Source organism: Mobula hypostoma, chromosome 1 (genome assembly GCF_963921235.1).
Source record: "Mobula hypostoma chromosome 1, sMobHyp1.1, whole genome shotgun sequence".
In the NCBI taxonomy this organism is placed as follows: domain Eukaryota; kingdom Metazoa; phylum Chordata; class Chondrichthyes; order Myliobatiformes; family Myliobatidae; genus Mobula; species Mobula hypostoma.
In genome coordinates, this window is record NC_086097.1 from 1,291,283 (window position 1) to 1,307,895 (window position 16,613).

The 16,613-nt window shown below is 46.9% G+C and overlaps 1 protein-coding gene across 4 annotated transcripts in view; it reads right to left on the reverse strand.

Moving 5' to 3' along the window:
• The window catches only part of LOC134343979 (heme transporter FLVCR2-like), a 250,933-nt gene that overhangs the window by 76,756 nt on the left and 157,564 nt on the right, over positions 1-16,613 (reverse strand). For all 4 annotated transcript variants that reach the window (XM_063043005.1, XM_063042996.1, XM_063043023.1 and 1 more), the window contains exon 6: positions 8,966-9,076. In XM_063043005.1, the coding sequence (XP_062899075.1) occupies positions 8,966-9,076 (111 nt within the window). The remainder of the gene's footprint in view (positions 1-8,965; positions 9,077-16,613) is intronic.

Here is a 16,613-nt window from a genome sequence, read left to right on the forward strand (position 1 = left end):
TGATCTTTGATAGCGTCAGCTGGGAGGTATCTTGAGCTGAGAACATCTCTGAATACACGGAGCTGGTCACAAGCTTCATTCAGAAGTGCATTGAAGACATTGTTCCCCAAAAATTGGTACGGGTCTACCCAAACCAGAAAGCTTGGATAAATATTTCAGTGTGTGTTGCTCTCAGCATAAGGGCAGAAGCCCTTACCTCTGGAGACCAACAGTAACTCAAGAGATGCCAGTATGATTTGCGTAGAGCTATCAAGGTAAAACAGCAACACAAGGACAAAATCCATTCACAATTCTGTGACAATGACGCATGCAGAATATGGCAAAGACTGCACACATATCGTGGACTTCAAGAGGAAGCACAGCAGTACAGCCAACATTGCTGCCTCATTCCTGGACGAGCTAAATGTCTTTTACACTCAATTTGAGGTTGATAGGACTGAACCCCAGATGAGAACTGTTGACGAGACCGGCACCTTGGTCATCTCAGAGGCTGAGGTACGTAGAACATTCCAGCATGTTGACAGCTGCAAGGCAATGGGGCTGGACAGCATCCCAGGGCGCATCCTCCAAGTATGTGTGGAACAGCTAGCTGGTGTGGTTAAGAACATTATTAGTTTCTTCCTCTCTAGTGTGTAGTGCCCTCCTGTTTCAGATTGTCCATCATTGTTCCTGTACCTAAGGAAACCCCTGTCGCACTCACCTCAATTATAAGCAAGTGCTTTGAGAGGCTGGTTACAGACTACGTCTGCAGCATGCTACGACCCGCACTGGACTACAATTCGCCTACTGACAGAATTAGTTTACTGATGACACCACAGCCACAGCACTACTCACTGTCCTCACTCACCTGGAGAAGAAGGATGCATACACCAGAATAGTGTTCCTGGACTACAGTTCAGTATTCAACACCATAATTCCCTCCAGACCTGACAGGAAACTCAGAGACCTCGGCCTGCACTCCACCTTGTGCAGCTGGATCCTAGACTTCCTATCGGATTGCCAACAGGTGATAGGGATGGGCTTCCTCACCTCTGTCCCTCTGATCCTCAACAGAGGTGCCCCCCGGGTTTGTGTTCTGAGTACCCTTCTCTACTCCTTTTACACCCACGACTGTACTGCCAGACACAGCTCCAATCTGCTGATCAAACTCGCAGATGACACGACTTTGATCGGCCTTATTTCGAGCGGTAATCAGACAGCCTAGAGAGCAGAGGTTGACACCCTGACACAGTGGAGCCAGGATAAAAACCTCTCCCTGATGTCCGAAAAACAAAAGAGCTGATTGTGAATTACAGGAGGAACAGAGACAGGCTGGGCCCGACCAACATTAATGGGTCTGTAGTTGAGAGGGTGAGTAGTTTCAAGTCCCTCGGTATGCACATCACTGATGATCTCACCTGGACTGTACACACCGGCTTTGTAGCAAAAAAAAGCGCAACAGTGCCTCTTTCACTTCAGGCGTCTGAAGAGGTTCGGCATGGGCTCCCAAATCCTCAGGACCTTCTACAGGGGCCCCATTAAGATATACAGACTGACTGTATCACTGCCTGATACGGGAACTGCACCAACCTTGATTGCTGGGCACGCAGAGAGTGGTACGGACAGCCCAGCGCATCTGTGGACATGAATTTCCCTCCACTGAGGACATTTACAGCAGCAGGTGCAGAAAGGAGGCCTGGAAGATCATCGGGGACACTGGTCACCCCAACCATAAACTGTTTCAGCTACTTCCATCTGGCAAATGCTACCGCAGCATTAAAGCCAGGACCAACAGGCTTCTTTCTACAAGCCATTAGACTTTTAAATTCACATGTCTGTACATTGCGACAGAGTCATAACACAAAGATTTTTACTCCCTCACATTGTGGGATGGATGTAAGATTTAAATATATTCTAAATTCTAAGATTCTAAGATATTCATACCTCTATTAAGTCAGTACTCAATCTCCAGCACTCCATGGGTTAAAATCCTAGTCCACTCTCCCTGTAACTCGGGCCCCAAATACAGGCAATATCCTGGTAAATCTTCTTCATACTCTTTCTATTTTACTAACATTTTTCCCATAACAGGGTAACAAAAAAGGGACACATTACTCCAAGTGCAGCTTCACCAATGTCATATATAATTGGAACATAACTTCCCAACCCCTATATTCAATGATGAAGGCCGGCTTGCTGAGCACCATCATCACCACCCTATCTTCCTGTGATGCTGCTTTCAGTGATCAATGCACTTGTATTCCTAAGTACCTCTGTTCCATAACTCTCTGCCAGCCCCTACCATTATGTATGTTTGATCTCTCCAAATCCGACAGCTCACATTTATCTGAATCGAAAACCATTAGCCAATCCTCAGCTCATTTACCCAGCTTATCACCTTGCATAAACTTCTCAGAATCAGGTTTAATATCAGTGGCATAAGTTGTGCAATTAGCTGCTTTGCAGTAGCAGTACATTCATGAGGCCTTCCACTGGCTGGGCTTGATCACAGAAACATAGAAAACCTACAGCACAATACAGGCCCTTCGGCCCACAATGCTGTACCAAACATGTCCTTACTTTAGAAATTACCTAGGGTTACCCATAACTCTCTATTTTTCTAAGCTCCATGAGTCTCTTAAAAGACCCTATCATATCTGCCTCCACAACCATGCTGGCAGCCCATTCCACACATAACTCTCTGCGTAAAAAAACTTACCCCTGACATCTCCTCTGTACCTACTTCCAAGAAGTTTAAAACTGTGCACTCTCGTGCTAGCCATTTCAGCCCTGGGAAAAAGCCTCTGACTATCCACATGATCAATGCCTCTCATCATCTTATACACCTCTATCAGGTCACCTCTCATCCTCCATCGCTCCAAGGGGAAAAGGCTGAGTTCACTCAACCTATTCTCATAAGACAAGCTCCCCAATCCAGGCAACATCCTTGTAAATCTCCTCTGCACCCTTTCTATAGTTTCCACATCCTTCCTGTAGTGAGGTGACCAGAACTGAGCACAATACTCCAAGTGGTGTCTGACCAGGGTCCTAAATAGCTGTAACATTACCTCTCAGCTCTTAAACTCAATTCCACAGTTGATGCAGGCCAATACACCATATGCCTTCTTAACCACAGAGTCAACCTGCGCAGCTGCTTTGAGTGTCCTATGGACTCAGACTCCAAGATCCCTTTGATCCTCCACACTGCCACGAGTCTTACCATTAATACTATATTCTGTCATCATATTTGACCTACCAAAATGAACCACTTCACACTTACCTGGGTTGAACTCCATCTGCCACTTCTCAGCCCAGTTTTGCATCCTATCAATGTCCTGCTGTAACCTCTGACAGCCCTCCACATTATCCACAGCTCCCCCAACCTTTGTGTCATCAGTAAATTTACGAACCCAACACTTCAACTCCTCATCCAGGTCATTTATAAAAATCACGAAGACAAGGGGTCCCAGAACAGATCCCTGAGGCACACCACTGGTGACCAATCTCCATGCAGAATATGACCCATCTACAACCACCCTTTGCCTTCTGTGGGCAAGCCAATTCTGGATCCACAAAGCAATGTCCCCTTGGATCCCATGCCTCCTTAGTTTCTCAATAAGCCTTGCATGGGGTACCTTATCAAATGCCTTGCTGAAATCCATCTACACTACATCTACTGCTCTACCTTCATCAATGTGTTTAGTCAATTAGAAAAACCTACAGCACACAAAGCTGTGCTGAACAGGTCCTTACCTTAGAAATTGCCTAGGGTTACCCATAGCCCTCTATTTTTCTGAGCTCCATGTACCTATCCAGGAATGTCTTAAAAGACCCTATCGTATCCGCCTCCACCAATGTCGTTGGCAGCCCATTCCACACACTGACCACTCTCTGTGTAAAAAAACTTACCCCTATCATCTCCTCTGTATGTACTTCCAAGCACCTTAAAACTATGCCCTCTCATGCTAGCCATTTCAGCCCTGGGAAAAAACCTCTGACTATCCACCCGATCAATGCCTCTCATCATCTTATACACCTCAAATCAGGTCACCTCTCATGCTCCATCGCTCCAAGGAGAAAAGGTCGAGTTCACTCAACCTATTCTCATAAGGCATGCTCCCCAATCCAGGCAATATCCTTGTAAATCTCCTCTGCATCCTTGCTGTGGTTTCCACATCTTTCATGCAGTGAGGTGACCAGAACTGAGCACAGTACTCCGAGTGGGCTCTGGCCAGAGTCCTATGTAGCTGCAACATTACCTCTCGGCTCTTAAACTCAATCCCACGACTGATAAAGGCCAATGCACGGTGTGCCTTCTTAACCACAGAGTAAACCTGCGTAGCAGCTTTGAGTGTCCTAAGGACTCAGACACCAAGATCCCTCTGATCCTCCACACTGCCAAGAGTCTTGCCATACTATATTCTGCCATCATATTTGACCTACCGAAATGAACACCTCACACTCATCCTCAAAAAATACAATCAGGCTCGTAAGGCATGACCTGCCTTTGGCAAAACCATGCTGACTATTCCTAATCATATTATACCTCTCCAAATGTTCATAAATCCTCTCTCTCAGGATTTTGCCATCAACTTACCAACCACTGAAGTAAGACTCACTGGTCTATAATTTTCTGGGCTATCTCTACCCCCTTTTCTTGAATAAGGGAACAACAACTGCAACGCTCCAATCCTCCGGAACATCTCCCTTCCCCATTGATGATGCAATGATCAATGCTAGAGGCTCAGCTATCACCTCCCTCGCCTCCCACGGTAGCCTGGGGTACATCCCATCCAGTCCTGGTGGCTTATCCAATTTGCACACACAAAATGCTGGTGAACGCAGGTCAGGCAGCATTTCTAGGAAGAGGTACAGTCTACGTTTCAGGCTGAGACCCTTCGTCAGGACTAACTGAAGGAAGAGTTAGTAAGAGATATGAAAGTGGGGGGGGGAGGGGGAGGGGGAGATCCGAAATGATAGGAGAAGACAGGAGGGGTAGGGATGGAGCCAAGAGCTGGACAGGTGATTGGCAAAAGGGGATACGAGAGGATCATGGGACAGGAGATCCGGGGAGAAAGACAAGGGGGAGGGGAGCCCAGAGGAAGATGGAGAGCAGGCAGGGAGTTATATTGAGGGACAGAGGGAGAAAAAAGAGAGAGAGAAAGAAGGGGGGGGATTAAATAAATGATGGGGTAAGAAGGGGAGGAGGGGCATTAACGGAAGTTAATGTTCATGCCCCTCCTCCCCTTCTTACCCCATCCCTTATTTATTTATTCCCCCCTTTCTCTCTCTTTTTTCTTCCTCTGTCCCTCTCACTATAACTCCTTGCCTGCTCTCCATCTCCCTCTCGTGCTCCTCTCCTCCCATCCCATGATCCTCTCCCTTCTCCAGCCTTATACCCCCTTTACCAGTCACCTGTCCAGCTCTTGGCTCCATCCCTCCCCCTCCTGTCTTCTCCTATCATTTTGGATCTCCCCCTCCCCCTCCCACTTCCAAATCTCTTACTAACTCTTCCTTCAGTTAATCCTGACGAAGGGTCTCGGCCCAAACGTCGACTGTACCTCTTCCTGGAGGTGCTGCCTGGCCTGCTGCGTTCACCAGCATTTTGTTTGAATTTCCAGCATTTGCAGATTTCCTCGTGTTTGCGGATTTATCCAACTTGATGCTTTTCAAAAACTCCAGCACATCCTCTTTCTTAATGTCTATATGCTCAAGCTTTTCAGTCTGCTGCAAGGCATCCCTACAATCACCAAGGTCCTTTTCTGCAGTGAATATAAGCAAAGTATCCATTGGGTACCTCTGCTCTCTCCTCCGGTTTGATACACATTTTTCCACTGTCACACTTGATTGGTCCTATTCTCTCACGACTTATCCTCTGACTAAAGAAATTGCTCCTGATCTCTGATATCCTTCAATTCTGAAGCTGTGCCCTCTGATTCTAGACTCCCCCACTATAGGAAACATCCTTTCCACATCCACTCTATCTAGGCCCCGCAATATTCGACATGTTTCAAATGCATCCCCCCTCAATCTTCTAAACTCCAGCAAGTACAAGCACAGATCCTGAAGAAGGTGAAGCTGCTGAACAGCGACTTCTTTGTTTGCATCTTCAGAAACAGCTCTATTTCCATCTTTAATATCGTTATTTTTCCCTTTCAGGGATCTTTTGTAGACCCTGACCTGGAGTTACAGGAATGGGTCCAGCTCTCGGGGTTTTATAACCAGCCATTGTTGTTCGGCATGCCAAGGGCTCAGCCTAAGTATTTCGCTTGGCTTTGGAAGCCTAGTTCTGGAGGTGGGCAGATCAAGGGTCAGTATCACAACAGGAGACCTGTGTGTCATCGGAGGAGTCAGAATATCTGCGGCTCTGTGCCCTGAGACTCATATTCTTTGGGCACAGCGCTCGAAAAAAAGCAACGTGGCAGACTTTTAACTTCGTAAACCAGGTTGTTTGTTATGTCTCCCCGCTCGCTGTGAAAATGGAGACATCTCTTTCTTCCTTACTAGGGAGAGACAGCCTGTAGTATGTGGAATACCAGGTGAAACGCGAAGTGTTTGGAGTACTGCAAGTCTGTGTCTTTGCTGTTGCCTTGCTCATGCTTGAGTGCTTGGTGGCAGTGCCGATGATCTTTTTGGCCATTTGGGGAGGGGGGATTGGCGTTTGCTGCGGCTTACGCACGGGAAGGGGGTGGATTTTTAGGGTTCGAACATTTGACTGTCGTTCATTCTTTGGGGCACTCATCTGTTTTTGTGGATTGTTGAAAAGAAAAAGCGTTTCAGGATATATATTCTATACATTTCTCTGACAGTAAGTGTACCTTTGAAACTCTCCTTATCGGTTAACCCTTTCATTCCTGGGGTAATTTTCGTGAATCTCCTCTGGATCCTCTCCAATGCCAGCACACCTTTTCCGATATAAGGGACTAAAACGGTTCACAATACTCCAAGCACAGTGTGACCAATGCCTCCGGAGGGAGGAGAAGATGGCGGCGTGACGCAGTGCGCGCGGCCGTTCTGAATGAATATCGATATGTGTAACTAGGGGGCCGAGCATCAATCTGGATTTGATGGGGACAGCTGTGAGAAGCGCAGAGGAACATCTGGTGAAACTTCTGAAATGCCCGCTTCGCTGCTGCTGCTACTGTGCGATCGAGAATCTCCGGAGACGAAGGCCCCAAATCCTTGGCTTTGCGTATCGCCTGTTGCCGGGGTCGGGGTCGAAACGCTCGGCAGAGATGGTGCTCGGTGTCGGAGAGCTGGTCGGAGGCTCGGAGTTTTTCGGACTGACTTGGAGTCGGACTGTGGTCGGATACTTCCAGGATGCTGCACCGGCAAGTTTACGGCGCTGGAGGTTTACCGTCTGTGTGAGATGATGGGACTTTCGAGAGACTTTGAGACTTTTACTGTACCATGGTCTGTTCTTATCAAATTACGGTATTGCTTTGCACTGTTGTAACTATATGTTTAATTATGTGGTTTTTGTCACTTTTTAAGTCGGTTTGTCATGTGTTTTCGTCATATCATTCTGGAAAAACATTTTTATCATTTCTTAATGCATGCATTACTAAATGACAATAAAAGGGGACTGCATGTCCTCATAATCATAAAGCCTTAGCATCACACTCTTACTTTTATATTCTAGTCCTCTCAAAGAATACTAACAATGCATTTGGCTTCCTTACCACTGACTCAGCCTGCAAACTAACCTTTAGGGAATCCTGCACAAGGACTCCCAAGTTCTCTTTCAGTAGTCCATACCTTTATTCTTTCTACCACAGTGCATGACCATGAACTTTCCGACTCTATATTCTACCTGCTTCTTCTTTATCCGTTCTCCCAATCTGTCTGACTCCTTCTGCAGACACCCTCCTTCCTCAGCACTACCTATTTTCATACTGTCCACAAACTTGGCAATTTCATCATCCTAATCATTGACATATGATGTGAAAAGCAGTCCCAACACCAACCCCTGCAGCACGCCACTAGTCACCGGCAGCCAACCAGAAAAGGCCCCCTTTATCCCCACTCTGCCAATCAGCCGATCTTCTATCCATGCAGGTATCTTCTCTGTAATACCCTGGATTCTTATCTTGTCAAAGGCCTTCTGAAAATCTAAATCAACAGTAGCCATACTGACTTTCCTTTGTCAATCCTGCCTGTTATTTCTTCAGGTTTACTCTGGAAGCATTTACCATGAGTGGGTATAGCCACACGGCAGCGGAGGTTTGAGATCAGAGATTTTCTTCTCCGAGATGAGCTGCCAAACCCATCTGCCCGATGTGACTGGTTTTAAGGCACCAGTAACCCAGATTGCATCCACTGCCTTTACCTTCATTTATTTTTTAATGTTTTTTTTGGCGCGTCGCACCAGACAGTCAGCCTTTCTTGTCTAGTGCGTGGTGTCAGGATTGGTCTCCTTTGGGATTAACTGGGTCACGATATGAACATTCCTGACTCGACCCCTTTTTTTGGGGGGGGGGGTGGCCTGACTTCGATACGAACTCGGGAACCTTCGCTCCGTAGTCCGGCACTGATGCCATTGCGCCACCAGCCAGCCAAAAAAAAACCTTCATTTATTGTCTTGATTAACTCCTTGAAGAACTCCCTGAGATTTGTTTGACATGACTTCCCGCACACAAAGCCATGCTGACCATCCCATATCAGATCTGTCTCCAAATCAGTTCTTGGGCTTTGTCACCTCTCAAACTCTTATTTTCACATGATTCATTTTTTAGTGACGGCTGACATTCATTCCCTTCTCATCCATTATTTTTGTGATGCTTTCCGTGTCTTCTTCAGTAAAGACAAGAAATAATTCGTTAATTTTTCTGCTCAATATCAGTTCTCCTGTCTTGATCTGAAAGGGAGCTAGGTTAACTTCCCATTTTACATATATTACCAGCTCTCGTCAGAAAGCCCTTTCAACACATCCTTCCACCTTGACACTCCTGTAAACACCTACAGCACATTGCAAGAGGTTACTTACCCGACCAGCCCAGCAGTCAGGAAGACAACCCAGAGGTGACCCAGGGCAAGTGTGAACGTGAAGACCACCATCCCGGTGAAGGATAAGAAGTAAACAACCAGTGTGGTCTGTCTGAGAAAGGAGGAGAGAAAGAGGCAAGTTTAGAGGGTCATTATTGCAGTAACTAACCACAGTTAGCAAAAGAGCATTAACCACAGGTGAACTCCTGTGGTCTTCGATGGGAAAGGGCCATCTCTGATGGTACACACCCAATGCCCAGTTGTGCTTTTAGCAGTGTCTGCATGGAGCACCTTTATTTACAGAGCTCCAGTAAACCTCCAACTCCACACAGGTTTAAAGCAGATGTAGAGAAACATTGAGCCAAATCATCAGCGACATGGTTGTCACATGTAAACTCCAACTGAAGAACCCTTTGGTAATCGCCCATCAGTGATGGTAATTCCCCGGAGTTGCCTCCCCTTGACAGGGGCTTTCACATTCACTTTCATGAAGAAACATTAAAGCAAGCATCCTAGCGTGAGACTTGTAATACAAACCTTTCTAAACCACACACAACATTTAAAGCAACACACACAAAATGCTGCAGGAACTCAGCAGGCCAGGCAGCGTCTATGGAAAAACGTACAGACAATGTTTTGGGCAGAGATGCTTCAGTCCTGCCGAAGGGTCTCAGCCCGAAATGTCAACCGTACTTTTTTCCATAGATGCTGCCCAGCCTGCTAAGTTCCTCCAGCATTTTGTGTGTGTTGCTTGGATTTCCAGCATCTGTAGATTTTCTCTTGTTCACAACAGTTAAAAGCACTTTCCTCTGACACAGACAGTCCAACACACAAAGGCCTGCTCCTTGCAGTCTGGTCGCATGCAGCCAACAGCGTATGGTAGCACAGAGCAATAAATACCCCTGTTTAGTATCTAACCCTTGCAAACAGAGACTAAGGTCTTCAAACTCAGCTTCTAGAAAGAAAACCCTCATCCAGTTATTAGCAGCAGAGGCGCAATGCTGTGTTACACTAAGCCATTAGGCAGTCTGGCAATGTACCAACGTGCTGTCCACGGAGTAGTGCGATGCGTTGCGATTCTCCACACGCTGAATTCCTGACCTCAAGTAACCATGAAAGGCAAGGACACCGACTAGAGAGAGGGAAAATCGAGGAAGTCAGCTCAGGCCGCTCTTGTGGTTCTTCTAGCACCCAGTTACAAAGTGGATGGAACTGTTCTAATGAGAAAGAATAATCTGTTATACTGAGTCCCAGAGATGGGACTTCCACTACACCAATTAACCACAAGAAGCACTGCAGAGACCAAGTGCGGGTGGCCTGCCTGCCCACCCCCTCAGCCAAAGAACGGAGCTGGGAAAGGGGCAAAGGAGATCAAAGAAGGGTAAGATATGGTGGGCTACTTCATCTTAGCAAGCTAGCCAACAGCAGTTGTTGTTAGTCTGCTCTATTTTACAGTACTCACAACAGGGACTGTTCCCACAGTCCAGTGACCATATGGTCAATGCTGTTCCATATCAGGGCACTCGCCTGATGTTACAGCAGGGATTCTACCCCCCACCCCCCGAGCTAGATCCAGCAATGGTCAGTCGTGTCCACCACATCCACAATGCACTCTGCATCCATCAGTCACATTGGTGCCAGTGAAGAGTGCTGTTAAATGGGTGCATGCAGACCACACTCACAGAGCTAAGCATTAGTGAGACACATCCAGCCACACAGCTTTACCACAACTTAGTAAATTAACTTTCATTCCATCAACATCCACAAAATAAAGGTCTAACTAATTTCATATAGTGGAGCATCCGATGAACGAAAAGTTCCCCTCACACTGACCTAATGAGTGTATCAAGGCATCACATTTTAAATTCTGTGCATCTAAATGAAAGATCAGACCCCTTTAAATCCCAGCAGTGAGTAGAAGGGCCCCAAAAACAGGGGTTAAAATCCAAGGGGGATCTGGTGTGATCTGCTGACAGCTGATCTTGTCACACATGACACTGAGCCAAGACCGAGGGAGAAAGTCCAAATCCAGTCTGTAGTGAGAACATCAGCCTCAGTATATATGGGCTCGTCAGGGTTGGAGCTGGAGTGGGAAGTGTCCACCCATCCCTGGATCAAGCTGACGTCTCTGATGTGCCTCTCAGTTCAAGCCTGCCTCATGCCAGGAGACAAGGCTGGAGCAGAGACCCTGCTGGCACCTGTGGAACGGCGGAGCAGAAATAATTCCAGGATCAGAACTGACCTGTATACTCCCCTTCTCATCTACTGTCTCTGATCCCTGAAACTGAACGATTGATGGAACTTGCATGAACAGATACTGTCAAGAGAGTATTGCAGAGTAACAAATTTGATTGCTGAAGGCAACTTCTAAACTGATAAACCCTTTCAGCACTGTTCAGCATCACCTGGGTGTGGCTCTAAAATTTTAAAGCTTACATCAAGATCAATTTCTTCAGGGAAATAGTGAGTTTTCAGTTTAAGGATTGTCCGCACTGTCCTGATTATACAATGCCCATCATACTGAGGTACCCGTTACATTTTCATGTAACACTTCTGAGGACCAGAAGAAAGAAGGCTGGCCCTTGCCTCTCAAGCCTGATCCACCATTCATACAACCTCCACTGATCATCACCTCAATTCTACTTTGCTGAGGATTATTTTTGCATAATGTGTTCATCCCTATCCAGTGAACTAACTTCCATGCTCTCTAGGACAGAGAATTCCAAGATTCACATCTCTTGAGTAGAGATTACTCTGCATCATCATCTTAAAAGGCTGACTCCTTGTTCTGAAAACATGACTCCCGGTTCCAGAATCTCTCATCATCATCATCTCAGGAACTAACCTGTCAATACCCTACAGCAACTCGTCTTGCAATATCATAATTTCTCATTGTACAAACTCCAGAACATTAACATAATGTTCCCTCCCTGTAATGTCTTCAGACTTTCATGGTATAAAGCTGGTGGGAGTGTCAGCTGTGAGGTAAATACAGAGGCTTGGGGAAATACAGATGGCTATCATGATAGGCAAGGCCTGAGCAGATGGAATATAATCCAGAAAAAGTTGTAAAGTCACCCATTTTGGGGAAAATAGAAAGAAAGAATATATTTTAAATGGTGAGACAAAAAACTATTGAATTAATGGAATCTGTGTGTTCTTTTACAAAAAATCACTTACAAGCTATACAGGAACAGCACAACTGGGAAGTGACAGGCAGGGTTGTCTTTTATTTCAGGAGTAAAGATGAGGGGAGAACACGTTGGACCTTGTTTACACAAACATTCCCAACGCATACCGGGCGGAGCCCCGACCCCACCTCGGTTACTCAGACCACATCTCTGTTATGCTAATCCCAGCATACAGACCGCTCGTCAGACGCTCCAGACCAGTTCAGAAGCAGGTGAAAACCCGGCCAGCGGGAGCCATCTCTGCTCTTCAAGACTGCTTTGAGCACACTGACTGGCACATGTTCAGGGAGGCTGCAACCGATGGCGACTTTACCAACTTAGAGGAGTACACGGCATCAGTGACTAGCTACATCAGCAAGTGCATCGATGATGTCACTGTGTCCAAACCATCACTACACGCGCTAACCAGAAGCCATGGATAACCGTGCGCTGCTGAGGACCCGTGACTCCGCCTTCAGAACAGGCAACAAGGCAGCCCTAACAACAGCGAGGGCCAAACTCTCCCGTGCCATCAGAGAGGCAAAGCGTGCACACGCCCAGCGAATCCACAGCCACTTCCAGGACAGTGGAGACACACGGCGCATGTGGAAGGGCATTCAGGACATCACCAACTACAAGACGACAACACCTGCCTGTGCTGGTGATGCCACCCTCCCAGTTGCGTTGAACAACTTCTACACTCGTTCTTAGGTGGAAAATGACGTGGCGGCGAGGAAGACCACCCCTCCTCCAAATGACCAGGTGCTGTGTCTTACCGTGGCCGATGTGAGGGGAACCCTGTGCAGGGTCAACCCACGGAAGGCTGCTGGACCAGACAATATTCCTGGCAGAGTGCTCAGAGGATGTGCAGACCAGCTAGCTGAGATTCTCACTGACATCTTCAACATCTCCCTGAGCAGCGCCGTTGTTCCAACGTGCTTCAAGGCTACCACCATCGTCCCCGTGCCGAAGAAGTCTTCAGTGTCCTGCCTCAACGACTACCGTCCCGTTCACTCACATCCAACATCATGAAGTGTTTCGAGAGGCTCATCATGAGGCACATCAAGACCCTGCTGCCCCCCTCACTGGACCCGCTGCAGTTTGCGTACCGTCCCAACCGTTCAACAGACAACGCCATCGCCATCACCCTCCACCTGGCCTTAACCCACCTGGACAAAAAAGACACGTTGGTTCAAATGCTGTTCATAGACTTCAGTTCAGCATTCAACACAATCATTCCTCAGAAACTGATTGGAAAGCTGAGCCTGCTGGGCCTGAACACCTCCCTCTGCAACTGGATCCTAGACTTCCTGACTCGGAGAGTCAGTCCGGATCAGGAGCAGCATCTCCAACACTGAGCACGGGGGCTCCCCGGGGCTGTGTGCTCAGTCCACTGCTGTTCACTCTGCTGACCCACGACCGTGCTGCAACACACAGCTCGAACCACATCATCAAGTTCGCCGATGACAGAACCATGGCGGGTCTCATTAGCAAGAACAATGAGTCAGCATACAGAGAGGAGGTGCAGCGGCTAACGGACTGGTGCAGAGTCAACAACCTGTCTCTGAATGTGAACAAAACAAAAGAGATCGTTGTTGACTTCAGGAGGACACAGAGCAACCACTCTCCGCTGAACATCGACAACTCCTCCGTAGAGATTGTTAAAAGCACCAAATTTCTTGGTGTTCCCCTGGCGGAGAATCTCACCTGGTCCCTCAACACCAGCTCCATAGCAAAGAAAGCCCAGCAGCGTCTCTACTTTCTACGAAGGCTGAGAAAAGACAATCTCCCAGCCCCCATCCTCACCACATTCAACAGAGGTTGTATTGAGAGCATCCTGAGCAGCTGCATCACTGCCTGGTTCGGAAATTGCACCGTCTTGGATCGCAAGACCCTGCAGCGGATAGTGAGGTCAGCTGAGAAGATCATCGGGGTCTCTCTTCCCGCCATTACAGACATTTACACCACACACTGCATCCGTAAAGCAAACAGCATTGTGAAGGACCCCACGCCCCCCTCATACAAACTCTTCTCCCTCCTGCCATCTGGAAAAAGGCACCGAAGCATTTGGGCTCTCACGACCAGACTATGTAACAGTTTCTTCCCCCTAGTCATCAGACTCCTCAATACCCAGAGCCTGGACTGACACCAACTTACTGCCCTCTACTGTGCCTATTGTCTTATTTATTATTTATTGTAATGCCTGCACTGTTTTGTGCACTTTATGCAGTCCTGGGTAGGTCTGTAGTCTAGTGTAGTTTTTGTGTTGTTTTACGTAGTTCAGTGTAGTTTTTGTACTGTTCATGTAGCACCATGGTCCTGAAAAACGTCGTCTCGTTTTTACTGTGTACTGCACCAGCAGTTATGGTGGAAATGACCATAAAAAGTGACTTGACTTGACTTCTGAAATGCTGCTGCTGGTGTGAGATGTGCTGCTGAGACCAGACCTAGAACATTGGTATCTGTCTGATCTCCTCACCAGGAGGCAATGTACCTGCAATGCAGGGAGCTGATTGTGAGATGGCAGGCTTGGCACGGACAGATAAAACAGACTGGGCCTGAATACCTGAGTTTAGAAGATTAAAGGAAGATGTCACTAAATGGTTAAAATTCAGCTGGAACCAGAAAGAGTAGATTCTCTCCGCTGAAGAAGCAGGGTCAGAGATGAGGAGGAATGCCTTCCCCTGAGGGGAGTGTTCCTTCATAATTCTTTATCCAAGGGTACTAGGGAGGCTCAGGCACTGAGTATAATCAATAGTTATTTATCTATTAAGATAATTATTTATATGTTAAGGTAATCAAAGGATATTTTGGGTTACCCGGGAAAGCAAGGGTGAGATAAGAGGGTAGTGTTGATATTATTGAACAACATCATGAAACAAGCAGATGGAAGTTTACTGTCTCCTCTCATAAGACGTAGGAGCAGCGCTAGGCCATTCAGCCCATCGAATCTGCTCTACATACCATCGTGGCTGATCTTGGACCCCACTCAACCACATACACCTGCCTTTTTGCAATATAGAAACATAGAAAATAGGTGCAGGAGTAGGCCATTCGGCCCTTCGAGCCTGCACCGCCATTTATTATGATCATGGCTGATCATCCAACTCAGAACCCAGCCTTCCCTCCATACCCCCTGACCCCTGTAGCCACAAGGGCCATATCTAACTTCCTTTTAAACATAGCTAATGAACTGGCCTCAACAGTTTGCTGTGGCAGAGAATTCCACAGATTCACCACTCTCTGTGTGAAGAAGTTTTTCCTAACCTCGGTCCTAAAAGGCTTCCCCTCTATCCTCAAACTGTGACCCCTCGTTCTAGACCTCCCCAACATCGGGAACAATCTTCCCGCATCTAGCCTGTCCAATCCCTTTAGGATCTTATACGTTTCAATCAGATCCCCCCTCAATCTTCTAAATTCCAACGAGTACAAGCCCAGTTCATCCAGTCTTTCTTCATATGAAAGACCTGCCATCCCAGGAATCAATCTGGTGAACCTTCTTTGTACTCCCTCTATGGCAAAGATGTCTTTCCTCAGATTAGGGGACCAAAACTGCACACATATGCTTTGATGCCCTAGCTGATCAGGAAATGATCAACTTCTGCCTTAAGTATACCCAAGGACTTGGACTCCACTGCAGTCTGCGGCAGAGCATTCCACAGATTTACTACTCTCTGGCTAAAAAAATTCCACCTCACCTCTGTTCTAAAGGGTTGCCCCTCAATTTTGAGGCTGTGCCCTCCAGTTCTGGATACCCCACCACAGGAAACATCCTCTCCACGTCCACCCTATCTAGTCTTTTCAACATTCGGTAGCTTTCAATGAGTTCCCCAAGCATTCTTCTAATTTCCAGTGAGTACAGGCCCTAAGCTGCCAAAAGCTCATCATATGTTAATCCCTTCATTCCCAGAATCATCCTTGTGAACCTCCTGTGGACTCTCTCAAATGACAACACATCCTTTCTGAAATATGGGGCACAAAACTGTTGACAATACTCCAAAAGTGGCCTGACTCGTGTCTTATAAAGGCTCAGCATTATCTCCTTGCTTTTATACTCTATTCCTCTTGAAATAAATGCCAACATTGCATTTGCCTTCTTCACCACAGACTCAACCTGTAAATTAACTTTCTGGGGGTCTTGCACGAGGACTCCTAAGTCCCTCTGCACCTCTGATATTTGAACCTTCTCCCCATTTAGCTAATATTCTGCACTATTGTTCCTTTTACTAAAATACATTATCATACATTTCCCAACACTGTATTCCATCTGCCATTTTGTCTGACTCCTGCTGCCATCATAAGACCATAAGATTTAGGAGCAGAAGTAGGCCATTCAGCCCATCGAGTCTGCTCCGCCATTCAATCATGGGCTGATCCAATTCTTCCAGTCATCCCCACTCCCCTGCTTTCACCCCATACCCTTTGAAGTCCTGGCTAATTAAGAACATATCTATCTCTGCCTTAAATACACGCAATGAC